The sequence below is a fragment of the Tupaia chinensis genome, unplaced genomic scaffold, assembly GCF_000334495.1.
Source record: "Tupaia chinensis unplaced genomic scaffold, TupChi_1.0 Scaffold141165_1, whole genome shotgun sequence".
In the NCBI taxonomy this organism is placed as follows: Eukaryota; Metazoa; Chordata; class Mammalia; order Scandentia; family Tupaiidae; genus Tupaia; species Tupaia belangeri.
The window spans coordinates 686468-706383 of record NW_006201028.1 but is presented as its reverse complement, the minus strand read 5'-3'; the positions used below and the strand labels follow the sequence as shown (position 1 = coordinate 706383).

General features: G+C 45.3%; 2 protein-coding genes and 2 non-coding genes across 4 annotated transcripts in view; 1 reads left to right on the top strand and 3 right to left on the bottom strand.

Moving 5' to 3' along the window:
• Positions 1-6167: 6167 nt before the first annotated feature.
• RPL27A (ribosomal protein L27a) lies at positions 6168-9371 on the bottom strand. Its single transcript, XM_006162902.3, has 5 exons — positions 8936-9371; positions 8494-8557; positions 8015-8090; positions 7108-7282; positions 6168-6303 (listed from the first exon to the last, which is right to left on the bottom strand). Exons 1-5 carry the CDS (start codon positions 8936-8938, stop codon positions 6175-6177), a joined length of 447 nt encoding a protein of 148 aa, XP_006162964.1. The 5' UTR covers positions 8939-9371; the 3' UTR covers positions 6168-6174.
• LOC114004994 (small nucleolar RNA SNORA3/SNORA45 family) lies at positions 6412-6542 on the bottom strand. Its single transcript, XR_003546935.1, has one exon. It is a non-coding gene; the product is annotated as a small nucleolar RNA SNORA3/SNORA45 family (small nucleolar RNA).
• LOC114004995 (small nucleolar RNA SNORA3/SNORA45 family) lies at positions 7691-7820 on the bottom strand. The gene has a single exon (XR_003546936.1). It is a non-coding gene; the product is annotated as a small nucleolar RNA SNORA3/SNORA45 family (small nucleolar RNA).
• The window catches only part of TRIM66 (tripartite motif containing 66), a 77969-nt gene continuing 67423 nt past the window's right edge, over positions 9371-19916 (top strand). The window contains 1 exon segment of the mRNA XM_006162903.3: positions 9371-11549. Coding sequence (XP_006162965.1) covers positions 11451-11549 — 99 coding nt within the window. The 5' untranslated portion in view covers positions 9371-11450.

The following is a 19916-nucleotide window of genomic DNA, read 5'->3' as shown; positions in this document are numbered from 1 at the left end:
CAGCGAGGATGGTCATGCCGCAATCCCTTCTCTTCCATTCTCCTCTCGGGATCTTGGGCACGCATGCACACGCGCCCGCCGTGAGTTTTAAGCCACCAGGTCTGGGATGCGAACCGCGGTCGACTACATGGGAGTCCAGCGACATAGCCATTACGCTAACTGCTGGTTCCCTATTAGATGAAATCTTAACATTTCCCTATTCAGTCTGTTATGACATCATTGTCAGTGGTGGGATGAAGCCCAGCTGATGCCAACCTAGGACTTGGTAATGGTCCTGACCTACTGCCTGTGACTCTTTGATGTCACACTGTATTTTTTCCCCTGGAACCCTTGACGTACAAAAAGTTAGTTTTGTTATGTGCCATGGAAGAGCAAGGAAAGAAGCAGGGAACAAGAGTAGCTTAGGCTTTCCACCCACCAAGGCCTTGGTAGTGCAGAGGCCTTGACTCCTGGGATGAGGCATTAAGCTAGAATACTCTTGATTGGTATTGGGTTTGGGTCTGGCAGGATTTGAACCGTGGAATAGTTTCCTGTTCATCCATCCCTAGCCTATTTAAACAAAAGGTGATCCCATCCTGAGTCTCCTCCTTCCTTCTTTCTATCTCCACTGAGGCCTGTGTGGGTCCCAACCTCTAGCTTGCCTGGTCATCTGCTATGGGCCTGCTATGTGCCTCATAAAGCAAAGATAGAGGATTTGTCTTGTCTTCGGAAAAACCCTCCTACACACCTGGCTTTGGCATTTGCCCGGAACAAGAGGCCAGGGACTAAGGCCTTGAGTCTGGGTTTTCGTGCTGGTCTCTGGATCTTTATGAGAGAAGACTGGGTATAACCAAAACTATAATCTCCAGAACTCATCTCTGTTTACTCCACCTGGGCTTCATGACAGTCATAGAAGTAGATTCCTTAATAGTAATAGTGAAAAAATAGTTTCTAAGGAGTGCTCCTTTTTCTCTCCCTGTCTGTCCTCTGTGCCCCCCCCCCCGCCTTCAATGTGACTCTAAAGAACCTTCAGACATGATGAGGTCACAAAATGTACAGGTGTCTAAATTTTATAAATTTTGGAGCCTTTATATACCTTTAAAAATGTGCCTGTTAACCCCAGAGTAAATCCTGGAAGAGTATGTCTCTAAACCTTCTGTGGCCACAGCTCTCGTCCCAGTTCTGAAAACTGATATTGATACATAACAGCTTGGAATGGGCCCATACATGTGGGCTTATGGGCAAAGGCACATACTTTCAGAAAGCCTTAGAGAGAGAGGAGAGGAGGGTGTGTATAGTAGGCCTGGTTTGAGGTTAACAAAAATGCTCAGGGTTTTCCCAGTCCTGCTTTCACATGCTTTCTGGACCAGCAATTTTCTACTCGATCAGATCCAACACTTTTTTTACAGCAAATATTTACTTACCCCTTCACTATCCTGAAATCAAATGCATAGAAAATATAATCTAAGTAAACATAGCTTAACTGTAATATAAAAGGGAAGAAATAAAAGGTATTTTATTATAAATCGTGTTTTAGTAAGTATGTAAATGCTTGGGCACAACTGTACAAGGTGACACAATGAGGTAAGATGCCAATACATGCCGCATGATTACTGCAAATGCAGTAGGTATCTGTGCACACAGATCAAGTGCACTGTCTTAGCAACTCAGGTCCTTTTTTTTAGTTTTCAGAAACCAACAATTTCAGTAATGTTTGAACAAAAAGTATGAGTTTCCTCTAATTTAAAGTAGTTAGAATCCCAGAAAAATTAAAATTATATAAATACTATAAACACACACATACACAAACCTCTTTATTTGTAAATGGACTTGGAGTCTAAGCTGCAGTTTGTCATGTAGGACCAGCCCAACCACTACAGGATAGCTGGCATCCCTGCTCATGTTTCCTTGGTGATTGGGACCCAAAAAATGCCCTAATAAGACATTGTTGCCGGCACCAGCAGTTGGCATAATGGCTATGTCGCTGGACTCCCGTGTAGTTGACCGCGATTAGAGTTCCGGACCCAGTGGCTTAAACTCACACAGAGCGCATGTGCGTGCAAGCCCAAGATCCGGAGAGAATGGAGAAGGGACTGCACCGTGGCCTTCCCCCTCAGGGGGTGATTTCTTGCTTTCTGTCTCTCTCTCTTTCTGGCAAGCATACATGCCCTATAGCAAAAACCTCTCAAAAAAAAAAAAAAAAAGACATTATTGCCACCACTGAGACTAGGTGTTTTTGTTTTCATCATAGTACACGTGCACTCGCCATAGACAGGGAGAAGGAAAGTGAGAAGTCACACTTCAGGGGTGAGGGCCCCACCTTCTCCTTTTGGGATTTCTGGGCACTCGCGCACGCACACACACTTGCCTGATGTGATTTTTCAAACCACCAGGTCCAGGACTTGAGCCATAGTCAGCCAAGTGGGAGTCCGGTGCCTAACCCACCTTCACGCCAGAGATAGGTCTGGTTTGTTTTTAAAGAGCTTTCTGCCTTAGGACACATGCACTTGTTGGAGAGAGAGAGGAAGCAGTGAGGAAAAATGAGAAATCCTTCCTTCCCCACCAGGATGGCCACACTGTAATCCCTTCTCCATTCTCTGCCTGGCATCTTTATTTTTTTTTTTTTTGGAGAGGTTTTGCTATAGGGCGCGTGCGCTCACCAGACGAGAGACAGAAAGTGAGAAATCACCCCCCAGGGGGGATGGCCACGCCGCAATCCCTTCTCCTCTATTCTCCTCTCAGGATCTTGGGCATGCACGCACATGCACCGGTGTGTTTTAAGCCACCGGGCCCGGGACTGGAACTGCGGTGGACTACATGGAAGTCCAGCGACATAGCCATTACGCTAACTGCTGGTCCCTGCCTGGCATCTTGAGCATGCACACACACAAACACCTAGCATGTTTCAAGCTGCTGGGTCTGGGACTCAACTGGGGCTGGCCATATAGGAATCCAGCAACATGGCTCGAAGACTAAGTGTTCCCAAGCAGTGCTGACCACCCTGGGGCAGGGGCTCAGGGTAACAAAATGTTGGAAGTCCCAGCACCTGAAGGGGTGTCAATTCTCTATTTTGGGTTGTCTGATAACTTTCAGTGCAAGGCAAGGCACCCCATGAAACTGTTCTAAATGCTCTGTTCAATAAGTAACCCATGCACTGGTTGGGAACAACAGTTAGTGTAATGGCTATGTCGCTGGATTCCCATGTAGTCGACTGCGGTTCACATCCTGGACCCAGTGGCTTAAAACTCATGCCAGGCGTGTGTGCATGTGTGCCCAAGATCCCGAGAGGGGAATGGAGGAGAAAAGATTGCAGCGTGGCTATCCACCCTGGGGGGTGATTTCTCCCTTTCTATCTCTCTGTCTGTCTGGCGAAGTCCAAGTGCTCTATGGCAAAAACCTCTCCAAAAAACAAACAAACACAAAAAAATAGGTAACCATGCACTGGTGAACTGTAGTCCTGAAGTAAGGAGCTTGGACTTTTTAAAGAAGGCGTGCTTTTGGAAAGCAGTTACTCAAACTCTGGTTCACGCTGTGGAATTAGGGCCCCAAGAAAATAAGCCTTATCGTATTGGTTAAAATATTTTTAAAAACACCCTTTATGTGTCGACTGCCTTGAAGCCCAAAATGACAGAATTACACCAAGTGGGAATGAAAGCAAAAAGTGGGATGCAAACCCTTTCATCTGTATTCTTGGCAAGAGGAGAAACACATAAAATAGTTTCCACAGCCATATAATGTGGTGGTATGCATTCCAAACATCTTGATTTATCTACGGAGGTGGAGGTGTGATTTTAATAGGCCCGAAAACTTTTTTTCTTGGAGAGGTTTTTGCTATTAGGGCGCATGCCCTCGCCAGAAAGAGACAGAGAGAGATAGAAAGCGAGAAATCACCCCCCAGGGAGGATGGCCACACCGCAATCCCTTCTCCTCCATTCTCCTGTCAGGATCTTGGGCACGCACGCACACACGCCCAGCGTGAGTTAAAGCCACCGGGTCCGGGCCTCGAACCGCAGTCGACTACAAGGGAGTCCAGCGACATAGCCACTACGCCAACTGCTGGTCCCAAGGCCGGGGAACTCTTGAATGAGAGAAAATACGTTTCAGCAGTGTCAAGTTTCTGGCAACTTTAAAAAAAAAAATCCACTTACTGTCTTTTAAATAGGCAAGTAATGTGTTCACTAGCAACTCAAACTACCGAAACGCTGGTGTCCCTCACGGGTGTCCCAGCGGGCCTATCCGGCGCTCACCAGCTTTCAGCCCGGTCGGAACAGGGTCCATTTCCCGGCGGTGTGGAAATTCCCATCTCGACAGCGTATGGGAAGGCCCCCGGGAAGGAAACCCACGGCCCAACTGCGACCCGGACCAGCGAGGCCGTGCACGTCGCCCGGGAAACCCCCAAGCGCGTAAGGCGGCCCGCGCTCGGCCGGAAACGGGGAGGCGAGAGGGAGATGGCGCCGGTCATGCTTCCGGCCGAGAGGGGGAGTCTGCGTACCGCCGGAAACAGAACCTTACACGCTCCGGAAGTAGTCCTCGGGCCAAAGAGCACAGCATGGTTTAGGTGCCGTGTCAGCCGCGGGAGTGTGGTAAAGCCTCCAAGCTCGGGTAGGCGGCCGCAGCCCACCTTCCGCTCGCGGTGCCGCCTCCCGGCCACCTCCAAGGGCGGCTGCTCGAGGGTACTTAGCCGCTCAAAGGCGATGAACACATCTAGCTGAATTAAAACGCGATTTAGCGCTGGACTTCCATATGGCCAACTGGACCTGGCACCTTGGTTTCGCTTTCCCTTCTCTGGTGAGTGCATTACCGTATAGCAGATCTTTTTTAAAAAGGCTCTGGGATCAAGGTGATCCTCAATTATTTTACTCGGTTCCTGATGAGGCAGAACAATGTCTTTAGCAACATTGTTTACTGATGGGCAGGTCACCTTTTGTTACCTAAGCCATCTTTCATTCTGAACTGTAAAATCAAAATATACAGTTTCTCTCAGAGGTTTGTGTCAGGTATTCACTTGGGCCATGGACACTTGGCTCTTCCTGTCACCCAGCTTCAACTAATTAGCGCCTACATACCGACTAAGATGGCATCTACCTGGCTGTAGATTCTGGCTGCGTGAGTCAATTCAGAACAAGGAAGGCTCCGGATCTGCAGCCACCCTTCTTAGGCCTGTGGATGATGGGAAGGCTTCTAGGCCATCTAGTTTGAGACAGTACTTGTGATTACATTTAGCAGGTCCACTAGCACTGACATCTAGGGGTGGGGTTCTGTCCCATCTCTTGTCCTATCTGTAGTCATGCTACCTACCACAGGGGAAGTCCAAACACCAACGAATTCCTAAGAAATGTAACCATTAACACCTTATTCCCAAACCCCCTTCCATATACCTTCAGAATCCTTTTTCCATCCTAAATCTTTTTTTTTTTTTTCAAAGTCTTGGCTTCCAGGTCCCCACTTGGGAAATTCAAATATTTAGTCTATTAATTCTTCGGTAACTACTGACATGTTGTAGATCCTTGTATTCAGCTTTCATATTTAAGTCCTCTGAAAGATTTTATTGGAGAGCCCTTATTTTTACTCTCCTACATTAGTACCATAACAGAACGTGCAAACCAAAATGATCCAATTATAAGACTATCTAATCAGGTAAAGTCCCTGACTCCTAGTAATTCTTTACTCCTAAGTCAATTCAGTCTCTCCTCTGTGCTTCCTTGTATTTGATCCCCAACGTCTTCCAAAGGGTTATTGTGACAGATGTGAAATCTTTCTCTGAACATTAAGAATCCTATGCACAGGGATCTGTGAATCTGACAGCTGCTTTTTAGAATTGAATCCACTGCTAAATGATGATCCACGATCAAATTCAAGAGTACCACACAAATGGCATTTCAATCAGGCCATCTCAATTTTCCCATTCACTGTAAAACTAAGAGCACAATGCAGCAGGCTTTCATCAGGTATTTCAATTATCACCAAGTATCATTTCCAATTTATAAACAAAAATGCTTTAACTGGCCAACACCTGACGTTGCTACCTAGCATATACTTTGAGAGGGAGTCAGCAGAGGACCCATACCCTTACACCCCCCTAACTCTGAGAATCAATTAGGTTGGTTTCCAACATAGTTAGGGATGTAGAGATGCATGACAAAGGACCTACTCAAACACAAGGGAAAAGCACTTGTTAGCATTTAATCAGTGGCTTCAAGCCACCAGGACACAGGCCCCCCCAACACTCTTAATCTTCTCCTCAGCTCTTCTGCTGAAGAATTTGGCCTTCACGATGACAGGCTGCTTCGGGAGTTTTCCTTTCCCTAGAACTTTGTAGTAGCCCTAGAAGAGCAGAGAAAAGGGTTGATTACACACCACAGCAGGTACCAATTCCAGAATGGGTGTAAGAAAAGGAACCTGCCAACTCACATTTCCTGAGACCCACGTAGGACATGTTTCTGATCTGGGCACTAGCAGGGACACTGACTGCCCCCACCAGTGAATCAAGACCAGGAGATTCTCTCCGAGAACTCTAGCACACCGGGACAAGAGCTGTGTCAGGATGTGACTCTAGTCTCGGTAAAAAACCCTCCCTCTATCCAGCTCATTTACCCTGCTAGACAAAAATGGACACCTACATTTTTAGCGTTACTCCAAATTCTGATCACCAAAAACTGCTCAAGGGACATTAAATAGGCTAGGAATGGGGATTTAACATTTACTAAAGTCTCTCTAGGGTTCTTGCTTTTAAAAGACTACTACACCTCTGTTAAGAACCCACAATGATATACAGAAATTGTTTCTTTTGGGGGTAAAACTTCTTAAGATAATGTATAGCCTGAGTAACAAGTGAAAATGAACTAAATGGAGGATTATTCTACAAAATGTTTTGCCCAAACCATAAGCAAAACATTTGATGGATGTACATTTCCTGGATTTTCACTTCTAAGGGGGTAAATAGGAGCAAGGCATGAAGTGGGATGGAGAAAAATTCCACTTTGGACACTGATTTATAATAATTTTACCAAAGGGTGGCACTGTTTAGGCAAACAAGTAAGTACTGGATAGTCAGGTGGCAGAGTAAGTAGATTAGGGTAACCCAGATTTGCTCAGGGGGAGAGAGGGACCCACATCCAGTTCACTCACCGATCGCACTACATCAATGATGGGAGCTACTCCGTTCTTGTTTTTGGCGGCATTTACCCGTGTCTGCTCACTGACCAAGGTCCACAATTTATCAAGGTTGACAGTTGGGCAGAAGCTCTGGTTCCTCTTTAAGTGGTAATGCCTCATACCAACTTTCCCAAAGTAACCTGGGTGACTGAGAAGAGAAAGTAACAACTTTCATAACCTCACTCCAACTATTGATAAAAGCTGTCCATCAGTTTTACAGTAATATTATGCACTCTCCCCCATACAGTGTACACATTGCTCATTGGTGTATCCGTGACAAGAACATGACAAGCACTTGGCGCATTGGATGAATTCAACAAAACTTTTAAGAAACACCAAAGAATATTAGGAGGAAAAGCTAGCCTTATTTGATAGAAGCAGTAAATCATCGAGAAAATCTGAGACAGACTGAAACTAAAATTCAGGTCCCATGTCAGATTTACTGAAAATCCACACACTCCTGTAATACAGATCTCCTAAAGAAATCATTCAAAATCTATCATCCCCTACTCTATGAATACAGGCAAATCTAACAGTTGTGTAGGTCGGTCTCAATGCATGTCACTAACCTGGTGACTGACTGTGCCACGAGGCCCACAGCCAGTGAATAAGGCCAGCCGTTACTCTCCGAGGGCTCTAGCACACTAAGGCAACAGTGGATACCCAAGCGTGACTCTAGCCTCGGGAATGGGTTCTGTCACTCCACATCAAATTAATGTGGTAAAAGCCAGCAACAGGCCAGGCCTGTGATTAAAAGGCTTAATGGTCTGGGATACCCGAACCCTTGCTTCTAGGCTTCAGGTGTTCTAAGCCAGCCCTCTCTGCCCCTCACCTCCAAAGCTGTCAGCGTCAGTGAAACCCCAGTCTGAGAAACACTCACTATTTGTCGAAGTTGATCCTGTGGTGATGCATGCCACCAGCATTACCCCGGCCTCCGGGATGCTTCCGGTGCTTGCCTGCGGGAATACAAAGCTACATGGCTAACACAGCTTTCCCCAGCTCCTCCATACGGCCTCCCGCCAAAGCCGAGCCTTTCCTCCCCCTCATGTTCACTTGCTCATGCCGTTCCCAGTTACAACTGCTGCTTTGCTATTCGTCCCAGCACCGCACTCCCAAAGCACTTCACCTAATGCAGTACTCTGTGCCTCGCTGGTTTTTTTATTCCCCCCACTGATGTGAAACTTAACACAAGTACTAAAGGATGCCAAAAGGGAAGAAAATCGACGGTTCTCCAAGACGATAGGACTCCACCACCAAAATACCTTACCCTACCATGCTTCTAAGCTACCCATCTGCGGATATCGATAAGCTCAACGAAAAAGAGCCCAAGGCTGACCGAGAGATGAAGCCGGCACTTACCGATGCGGCCGTGGCCGTGGCTCACGTGGCCTCGAAGTTTCCGGGTCTTCCTCAGTCTGGATGGCTGTGCAGAAAAACGAATTTAGAGGTAGGGCCTACGGAAACAGCGGCGGGCGACGACCCGAGAAGGTGCTGCAGGCCTAGGGGGGTCAAGGATCTGCCTTCTGGCGCTTTCTTTAAAGGAAAAGTTAGACGAGCCCCGGCCATGCGGCCTCCTCCGGGCGGCGCGGGTGCTGGGCCTGAGCGTCTGGGATATCCGAACCCGGGCCAAACACGCGGCCCCGGGCTCCCCGCCCCGCTCCGGGCCCACGCCGGCCACCTTGCACTGCAGCTCGTCCAGCGCATTTTGGAATACCCGATTAAGATCGGGGGTAGCTGGATAGGGCACATAAGGACCAGGGCTCGCCGGCAAGGAGGCGGACACAAGCAAGAGATCACCTACCATGTCGGCGACTAAGACGAAAGAGGGAGGCCGCCGTGAAGTCTCGCGAGGTATCGGGCGCGGGGGCGGGACCAATGGCCTCACTTCCGGCCGGGGAGGCGGGCTTCGGGCGGGGCTCCTTCTGTCTCGCGCGTCGGCCGGCTGTCTCGTTCTTCGGCGTGCTGTCGCCTTCGCAGCGAAGTTCTGGTGGCCGCGAACCCTTCTCCGTGCGGTCTGTTGTACCAGGCTCGCTCGGAAGCCGAGAGCTGTTATGGAATCCCGGGCGCTGGGGCGCACGCCGCCGCGGCCTCGGCGGGCCAGGCCCTTTGCTGACGTTTTGGCCCAGAGACCACCCAGGCCGACCCGAAGGGCCTCCGTGGCCCTCAGTTCCTCACCGATGACCCACTCTCGCAGGCACACGCGCCTCCCCTGGTCTCGAGTCTGCTCTATCGCTTGGCGCTATTTAGTCCTCAGAGTGCCCACCTGGTGTCTTGCTCTGTTCCTTGGAAGCGCTTCATGGCTCGTGGGGATGGGGTGTCTTCCCTAAATGCCTGTCACCTGCAGGGCTCACTTGCCCACACTCCTAGATGGGCTCTTTGTCCTTGTGTGTCTTGAGTAGCCTCTTAAGTTTTTCATTTTTTAAGAAATACACCACCCCCACCCCCGCCAAGCGGGGCCTGGCCGCTCCCTAATGCTCTATTTCTACTTCCTTTCAGAATTCTGGCAGCCCATGTGGGATTCGAAAAATGGTTGGCCATATGGAATCTGGCTTCTATGCACCATGCTTAACTGATAAGCTGGCGGAGCGGGAGGTGGGGGGCGTCCTTCCAAGTTTGAACAAACTGCCGTGCTTTGGGGACATTATGTCTGTTGGTCCCTTTAATCCAGACCCTGTAAATCCTTTCCTTAAACACCACATATAAATATTCTCAGAAATCTGACATGCCTGTGATCCCTTCCTACCCTGGACCAGAGAGCCCCTGTCCAACCTTGGCTGGAGGCAAGCATCTGTGAAGCTTCTCTGGCACAACGAGCCATAGTTGACTCACTTCCCCATCTGCACCACCACACTGGTGGCAGCTCCTATATAATTTCCAATCTACATTTGTCTTCCCTAGTACACCAAATTCCTTAAGGACTCAAGGATTGTTTTATCCATGCACTCCCAGTTCCTGACATGTACTGCATGTTTAGCAGGTGATTGTTGAGTGAGTAAATGAACTTTCCCTCATCCTCCTTTCTTCGCTAATAGTGGAAGAGGCCTGCCTAGTGCCTTAAATGAACCAATGTTCAATATCCTTTCTCCTCAGTTAATTTCCTTGTGCGTAATTGTTTCCTCTCCTTTGCTCCCATCAGCTAAAATACCTTTTTGCTACAATACCCTAAATTCTCAGGGTCTTATCTACTACCCTTGATCTTTCCTTTATAGTCACATTCCCAAAAGAGTAGCCTATAGATCCTGTCCATCTGTTCATTTCCCATTTATTGTTTAATCCACTGGATCTAGCTCTCAACTCCACCTGCATGAAATTGCTGTAATATTATTAAAAGCATCAATGAACCCAGTGCCGAAATGACTCTTCCCATTTTTCATACCATTTGCTCTTTTTGTTATATTTTTCTTCTTTAACTTCTTTTTCTAGAGAAATACTTGCCATCCTCTCTCTTTGGCTACTTCTGAGTCTTGTTTTCTGGTTCTTCTAACTTTGTCCACTATTGAAATCAACATTGAAGGTTGATGTGTCTCAGCCTTCTGTCCCTGCTCCTGTCTTTTCACAGTACCCAGTCTTCTTGGATAACTTCAATTTATATCTCTATTGCTGAGCTCCATGCTTGTATGTCACTTTATTACAAATTAGTATCTCTCAATTCTAGGGACGAAATGGACATATCCAAAGAACTCAATCTTCCCTGCTCACTGGTGCCTTCTTTATATCTTGGTGAGTGACACCATTATCCACCTAGATAATGTTAGACCTGAAAATTGTCACCCAGCCGTCTTTTTCTCTAATACACGGTCACTGTATTCTTTGGTTTCCACATCTCTCATACCTGCTGCTTCCTTTCGAGCTCTAGTGCCACTGCCTTCATTCAGGCCTTAGTTGGATCTCTTATCTGCAGTTTGAACACCCATCTTTCTGTGATCACTCTGCCTGCATCCTGAATCTCCTCTGCTCTCTATTCTTCACGTCTTCACCAGGTTAATATTCCAAGAACGTGACTCTCATTCTTTTACTTACTTGGTCAAAAAGTTCAGTGGCTTCCTGTTATCAGCAGAATATAGCCAACACAACTTTCCAACCTCGCCTCAACTCCTCCCGTACACGAGCTTTCTATTACAGCCATACTTGTATCCCTTCTGCATTTTTGCGTTTGCTCAAGCCGTTTGCCATGTATGGAGTGCCATTCTCTTTCACCCTCATAACCTGAGTTTTCCCCCACTTTTGAGGCTCACCTTACATTCTGCTTCTTCCCAGGACACTCCAGCCCACAGTGATAATAGCCAGCATTTTCAGAGCACCTTACAGTTTACAGAATGCTTCTACCTGAGAGTTCAGCACTACTAGCCTCATTTTATATGCAAGAAAACGGAGGCACAGAAGAGCCAAATAACCTGCCAGAGGCTACACAGCAGGTAAGATATGGAGTGTGTGCCTAACCTTTAGTCTCCCCTCACCAGATCTCCTACTTTTCCCTCAGTGGCCACTCCCTCTCTGACCTCACAGCATTATGTTTTTTCATCACTCTACCTTAATCACATACTGCTTGTGACCAGCAGAAAGGGGTTTGAGAGTGGGGGACAAGGAAGGTCTGAGAAGAGGTCATTCCCTATTTGACACCAAAACTTGCTGGAGAATACACAGAATATGAACTGAGTTACCTGGAAACTTTCCTTAGGAAGATGATCTGTCAATGGAGGTAGGCTGGGCAGAGCCTTGGGAATGGAAGCTAGTAATCCGGTGTATTGTAACTGAGATTCTGGCTCAAGGACCCAAATTGTGCAAGGTAGGCAGGTTCTGGATGCTAGAACATTGCTTCTGGATAGGTTTTCCAGGTTCGTTGGTTATAGAGGAGCTGCAACCTTTCCCCGAGGCCACCTGGGTGAAACAGAGGCCTCCTTGAGTGGTCCTGGCATGCTATGTTGGCTTCTGTGCTAACCCAGCATTCTTCTTTCTTTCTTTTTTTTTTTTTTTTGGAGAAGTTTTTGCTTTAGGGCACATGCAGGCACATGCATTTGCCAGAAAGACAGAAAATGAGAAATCACCCCCCGGGGGTGATAGCCACACCACAATCTCTTCTTCTCTATTCTCCTCTCAGAATCTTGGGCATGCATGCACATGCACCCGGCATGAATTTAAGCCACTCTGTTCAGGACTCAAACTGTGGTCAACTACGTGGGAGTCCAGTGACACAGCCATTACACCAACTGCTGGTCCCACTCAGCATTCTTCTTGTGGATGGTTTGATCTCCAGGGTAGAGAGTGCCCTTGGCAGTTGTTTGGCACTGGTTTTCTAGTCAACTCCATCTCCTTCGCGAGTCGACAATGTGACTTAAACACACAGCTCACAGAGATTTGTTTAGTGTGACTTAGTTTCTGTAGGTCCGCTGACTCAGAGAACAGACAAAGCTGAGTTCTTTATGTGCAGAGTTGCGTAACAACCAGATGTTAGGCAGGAGTCTATCTGTCCCTTCTACCGGGCACCTGGCCCAGGCCCATGACCGTGAGAAGTGTCCTTCTCTGTGAGGTCTCTTGGGAAGTAGAACATGGCCTTGTGTCATCTGAGATCTCTGGACTTTCTCAGAAAGTCAGGGCCTCAGACAATACCTGTGAAATGAGCAGATGGGAGCTAAGGCCAGACAGCTGCTTGGTGAGGCAGGTGACTGTGGTGCTGACATTTTTGCTGCTCCAGGTAGCGTTGGGAACACACCGCTGTCCTGCAGAGGGCCCTGGTGGTCCCTCTCCCTTTCCTCTGCATTTCTGAGTTCATCATCCAGGTTTCAGACAATAGTAGCATGGGTGGATCAGCCCTATTTTCTTGTTCTCCATCTTTAGATGTGGGCATTTAGAAATATATTACTTTCCTTTTTTCTTTTTCTTTTTTTCCTGTTTGTCAGAGGGCATGTGTGTTCACCAGAGAATGACAGACAGCAAGGGGGCAAGATGGAGAAAGCATCCCCCAGTAGGGCGTGGTCACACCTCAGTCCCTTCTCTTTCATTTTTTTATCCCATTTGGGTTTTGTGCATGCACACGTACATCTGATGTGTTTTTCAGGCTGCCAGAGTTAGGATTTGAACTGCTGAGTTGGCCATGTGGGATCCTTCTCCCGTAAAGACTGGGCTATGGAGCCAGCTTTGTTACTTTCTATTTTCAAGTAGAGGACTATTAGTTCGAGGTGGGAAGAGCCAGGTGTTCTGTTTTTAAGTGAAAAAATTTTTAAAGAATTATTTTATTGGGACGAGCAGTTAGCGTAATGGCTATGTCACTCGACTCCCATGTAGTTGACCACGGTTCGCGTCCCGGACCCGGTTGCTTAAAACTCATGTCGGGCACATGTGCGTGCGTGCCCAAGATCCTGAGAGGAGAATGGAGGAGAAGGGATTGTGGGGTGGCCATCTCCCCTGGGTAGTGATTTCTCGCTTTCTGTCTCTCTGTCTCTCTCTGTCTGTCTGGTGAGCGCACACGCCCTGTAGCAAAAACCTCTCAAAAAAAAAAAGAATTATTTTATTTAACTTTATTTATTTGTTTATTTCAATTTGACAAGAGAGGGGCAGAGAGAGAGAGAGAGAAAGTGAGAAAGCAAGCTGCCAGATCCAAGACTTGAACCATAGTCAGCCATGTGGGAATCCAGCACCTTTAACCACCACACCACTTGCCAGCCCCTTTTAAGTGAAATTTAAAGAAAAATTCAGAGATCCAGGTTTATTTCATAATGAACTGAAAAATTACAGAATATATAATAGAAAAAAAATCAGTACAACATTAAGGAAAATTCTGAAGGAAAAAAGTACAAACATCTTAAATCATACCACCTACAATGCTGTTTTCATTTCTGAAAATCACCTTTTAATTCTTGTCTGTATGGAGACATAGCTTTCTGCAAAGTTGATGATCATGGTATATAAAGCCTTTGGATTTTGCTTTTTCATTTTCCATGACATTTTTCTGTTTCATTATCCAATTTTCATGATTATTTTTAACAGGTGAAAGTAATTTATCTTTAGCATGTACTATAGTTTACTAAGTCATTTTCTTGCATATTTTATTTCTGTTTTTTTATTTTTGTATTCTTTGCTATTAAGACAATAATGCAATGGATATTTGTGTGTATAGTTTTTCTTCTTTTGCTGAATAAATTATCTAGGATAAATTCCCAGGGGTGAGATTGTTGGATTATAAAGTATGAACATTTTTATGATTCATTTTATGTTGCTATATATTTTTTTCCTGATGGATTGTACCAATTTATGCACCAGCAATATGTATAGTTTCCAATTTCATTTCAACTTCCCCAGGCTCAGGTTTTTTTTGCTTTAATCAGTAGTTTTTGATATATGGTATTCAGGGGGAAATCTGTAGGATCACAGGTGAGGTTTTTACCAACACAAAATAAAAGTAATCTAATTTGAGGGACCTGCAGTTAACGTAGTGGCTATGTTGCTGGACTCCCATGTAGTCGACTGTGGTTCGAGTCCCGGAGTTGGTGGCTTAAACTCATGCCAGGTGCATGTGCGTGCATGTGTGCCCAAGATCCCAAGAGGAGAAGGGATTGTGGTGTGGTCATCCCCCCAGGGGGTGATTTCTCACTGTCTGTCTCTCTGTCTCTCTCTGTCTTTCTGGCGAGCGCATGCGCCCTGTAGCAAAAAACCTCTCTCTCTCAAAAAAAAGAAAAAAGTAATCTAATTTGAGCATTAGCGATTTCTAAGAGTCTTTCTTTCCTGTGTTGGACAGATTTAAAAATTAATTGTACTAGGGGCCAGCAGGTGGCAGGGTGGTTAAGGATGCTGCACCCCCACATGGCTGATCTCAGTTCGAGTCCTGAACTGGTGGCTTGCTTTCTCACTTTCTCTCTTTCTCTCTCTCTCTCACACATACTCTGTCCCTCTCTGGTCAAATTAAAATAAATAAATAAAGTTAAATAAAATGATTCTTAAAAAAAAAATTATTGTACCACATGGCAATTGCATTCCTAGAAGTTTTGTTGGAAGCTAGGATGAAAAATCCTGCTGCAGTTAAACTCAAATAACAGTATGTGAAGAGAGGAATTCTAGGATCTTTTAGAGCAGTTTATCCAATATAGTACAAAAATAAGGAGCTTAAATATTTGGGTTTGGGACCAGCAGTTAGTGTAATGGCTATGTCGCTGGACTCCCACGTAGTCGACCGCGGTTTGAGTCCCGGACCCAGTGGTTTAAACTCATGCCGGGTGTGTGTGTGTGCGTGCGTGCCCAAGATCCCGAGAGGAGAATGGAAGAGAAGGGATTGTGGTGTGGCCATCCCCCCTGGGGGGTGATTTCTCGCTTTCTGTCTCTGTATCTCTCTCTGTCTGGCTGGCAAGTGCACGTGCCCTATAGTGAAAAAAACCTCTTAAAAAAAATGAGGTTTTAATTTACTTTTAGAGGATAGAATTAGTGGAAAGAACACAGAAGTTTAGATTGATTTCCTAGTTATAGTTTTTTTTTTAGTTGAATGATATTGAACATGTGACATATTTCTTTGAGCCTCAGTTTTCTTGTCTGTATAATGAAAAATAAGATTCATTTCTTCATTTTACAATTTTTAGTTTTGCTATAAGGTGCATGTGCTTGCCAGAAAGAGAAAAACAGACACACACACACAGAGAGAGAGAGAGAGAGAGAGAGAGAGACGGGGGAGGCAAGAAAGAAAGCATTCTGGGAAGATGACCACACTGCAATCCCTTTTCCTTTTCCTCCATTCTTCCACTTGGGATTTTGGGCATGCAAATGATGTGTTTTTCAAGCTGTCAGTGCAGGACTTGAACCTCACTGTCGCGCATTTGGGATCCAGCCACCTTAATCACCATACCACCAGCCTCCACTAACTTCACAAATTTTTTAATAGTTTATTTCCTCCATGAGAAAGATGGAAACAGAGGACAAAGAGACAGATATCCCTAGAAGGGTCCTCACATCATAGTTCACTCCCAGTCCCAGACAACCCAAATCACGGCTGGCACTCATGCCTGGTGTACTCAGGGAGGTCCAGGGATATGAATCCATGACCTTTCCCATGTGGCCCCAGTTGCATCACCACTGTGCCTCTACTTGCCTCCTATTTTACAACTATTTAAGTGTGTTGTTTTAGTCTGTTTTTGTGTTCCTAATGAAAATATCTGAGACTGAGTGATTTAAGAGACCAGGGGTTTATTTTTACTTGTGGGTGGCTAAGAAATTCAAAGGCATCAAGAAATGGTAGAAGGCAGAACCTTTTTTTTTTTTTAAAGACTTATTTATTTATTACTATTGTTATTTTAAAATTTGCTGTCGGGTGCGTATGCTCACCAGAGACAGAGAGGGAGAGAAAGTGAGAAAGCAAGCTGCCAGTCCAGCACTCAAACTGTGGTGACCTTCTGGGAGTCCAGCGAACTAATCACCATGCCACCTGCTGGTCCCTAGAAGGCAGAACTTTTAGCAAAGCAGAGCATGGTCTGTATACATGTGACTTTTTTCTCTGTGTCATTTCTTTCTTTCTCTCTCTCTCTTCTTATTTTTTTCTTTTTTTTTTTTTTTAAGTTTTTGCCATAGAACACATGTGCTTACCAGAGAGAGAGAGACAGAGAAAGACAGTGAGAGGGGAAGTGAGAAATCATCCCTCAGGGGGATGGCCACACTCCATTCCCTTCTCCATTCTCCTCCTGGGATTTTGAACATTTTGAATATTTACATGATTTTCAAGCCACCAGGTCTGGTACTCAAACTGTACTCAGTCATGTGGGAATCCAGTGCCTTAACCACCACACCACTTGCTAACCCCTCTCTGTCTCATTTCATCTCTCTCTCTCTCTCTTTTTTTCTTCTTATTTTATTTATTTTTCACTTCTTATTTTAAAAAGACCTGAATATAAGTTATACTTGATTCTCTCTTTATATACACACCGGGACTTAATCATGGAGGCCTTACCCAATCACTAGTCTTTTCCCAAAAGTCTCACTTTTAGACACCATCATTGGATTAAGTTTTCACCCCTTTTTTTTTTTTTTAATGTGAGAGATTTTTGCTATAGGACACATGTGCTCACCAGAAAGACAGTGAAAGACAGAGACAGAAAGTGAGAAATCATCCCCTCGGTGGGATGGGCACATCGCAATCCCTTCTCCATTCTCCCCTCTAGATCTTGGGCACACACGCACAGGCACCTGGTGTGAGTTTTAAGCTACTGGGTCCAGGACTCAGACCGCGGTCAACTATGACGGAGTCCAATGACGTAACGATTATCTGCTGACCCCATTTTTCACTCTTACAATCCTGTCACAAAGACTGAGCACATGAATTTGGAGGGACCTATTCAGACTAATATATAAGAAGTATGTACCATGATTCAGCACCGTATGTAGGTGCCAGGCAGTAAGGGGTAGGTACAGTGGTGAACAAGAAAGACAAAGCCCTACCCTAGACCTGTGTCTCAGACAGACAAACAGTAAGCCAACCAACAAATAATGTATCACATTCAACACAGTCTAACATAGAGCAGATGCTTTCTCATTACCTGGTAGTTTCTTCTTGCATTTTGCCCCCTAAAATGAGCATTAATTTGGTAATTTGTTTCTATACCACCCACACAAAGAATGTTTGAAATTCTTACTCCCATTGTGACATAAAATGATTTGTTCCACTGTTCCCTGGCAAGGTTGAAGAAATACTGTAAATATATTCTTTCACTTGGATCTAGATGTGGTAAGAAGGAGGTGGCTTGTGACAAGGTACTATTATATGGGAAGGTTCCTGACTTTCCACACTTTCAGTTGATGTTTCATTTATTTCGGATTTCTCTATGACTTAAAGCAGAGATCACATGGTCACAAGTTGGTATGTTTCATTTGACTCATGGTGTTTTCTTATATTTTAAAATTTAACTAGTTATCAACATTTTAAAACTTAAATATGGGTTGGCTTTGTGGCCTGGTCATTAAGGGAGCTGAATCCCACTTGACCATGCAGTTTGAATCCCAGTTTTCTTTCTTTCTTTCTTTCTTTCTTTCTTTCTTTCTTTCTTTCTTTCTTTCTTTTTTTTTAAAGAGAGATTTTTACTATAGGGTACATGTGCTCACGTAAGAGACAGAGAGAGGCAAAAAGACAGAAAATGAGAAATCTCTCCTTGGAGGGAATGACCAGGCTTCAGTCTCTTCCTAATTCTCCTCTTGGGATCTTGGGCATGCATGCACTTGCTCCCAGAGTGGGTTTTAAGCCACCAGGTCGAAGGACTCGAACTGCAGTCAGCTACATGGAAGTCCAGTGACATAACTATTTTTTATAAAAGAATTATTCATTTTAATTTTATTTATTCATTCATTTATTTTAATTTGACCAGAGAGAGACATACAAAGAGAGAGAGAGAAGGAAAGTGAGAAAGCAAGCCATCAGGTCCAGGACTTGAACCGTGGGAGTATCCAGCGCCTTAACCACCGTGCAACCTTCTGGCCCCGCAACATAGCCATTATGCCATCTGCTGATTCCTTGAATCCCATTTTCAAAACCTGGTGGCTTGAAAAACATGCTGGGCATGTGTACATGCCTGTCCAAGATCCTGACAGGAGGGAGAAATGGAGAAGGGATTGCCCTATGACCACACCCTGTTGGAAGTGCTTTCTCTCTGTCCCTCTCCCTCTCTCTGTCTCTGCTGAGCACACACTAAGGCAATTTAAAAAAAATTTTTTTAATAAAAATTCAAATCTCTACTGTTTTGGAGAACTAAGATTTGGCAACACTGGACCAGGTTCTTTAGGTGGAACACTTCACTTCATTTAGACTGCCTGGGCCCTAGAAGTGTTTGAATTTGTTACCTGCTAGCTTAAATGCAGTCTCCCAGACTCTGTTCTCCTCCATCCTCCCAGGTCAGGGGAGGTATGAAAGAGAGAGAAGAGCTAAGTTAATGGTGAAAAGCAGCCAGAGAAAGGAGGTAGAAAAGGAATTAGTGGGCCTTCCCCGCTTATCCTCAGAGCAGAAACCTATTGCCTGAATGTGCCTTTAAATTAACCTTTACAGTCATAGAATTACTTCAATTGCTCTACAGAGACTGGAATGAAATACCTATTTGTTTATGTTCTTACCCCCTGTCGTGCTCACTGGTGATGGGCAGTCTGCCACCTCCCTGAATTCCTCAGGACTGTTAAGTGTGGTCTAATATAGCAGTTCTGAAAATGTGGTCTGTAGACCCGATGGAGTCTCCTGCAATACTTTTGGAGGAACTGGCATTAATTTTCAGGGGGTTCACAAGGTCAAGACGATTTTTGTAGTAATACTAACATGTTGTTTGCTCTTTTCACTGGTTGACATTTGCACTTGTGGTGCCAAAGCAATGAATGGCATGTAAAACTGGTGCTTTGGGCATCTACGAACAAGTCATTGTATTCTTCACTAGGGAGATGCAGTTAAAAAAAAAAAAGCTAGTTTAACTTAAGAATGTTCATATTGCAGCAGTAAAAATTTAATCAAGTCTCAATTCTTTTTTTTTTCTTTTTGGAGAGGTTTTTTTGCTATAGGACGCGTGCGCATGCCAGAAAGACAGAGAGAGACAGCGAGAAATCGTCCCTCCCCTGGTGGGATGGCCATGCCACAATCCCTTCTCCTCCATTCTCTTCTCGGGATCTTGGGCATGCACGCACATGTGCCCTCCATAAGTTTAAGCCACCGGGTCCGGGACTCGAACCACAATTGATTACATAGGAGTCCAGCAACATAGCCATTATGCTAACTGCTGGTCCCTCAATTCTTTTTTTTTTTTTTTTTTTTTTTTGAGAGATTTTTACTGTGGGGGGCGTGC

Excerpts from the sequence above, each read along its gene's own strand:
- RPL27A (XM_006162902.3), bottom strand. Across the intron at positions 8,091-8,493 it reads CCACGGCCACGGCCGCATCG|GCAAGCACCGGAAGCATCCC; the intron begins GTAAGTGCCGGC and ends GTATTCCCGCAG. Across the intron at positions 7,283-8,014 it reads AGGATCAACTTCGACAAATA|TCACCCAGGTTACTTTGGGA; the intron begins GTGAGTGTTTCT and ends TTCTCTTCTCAG.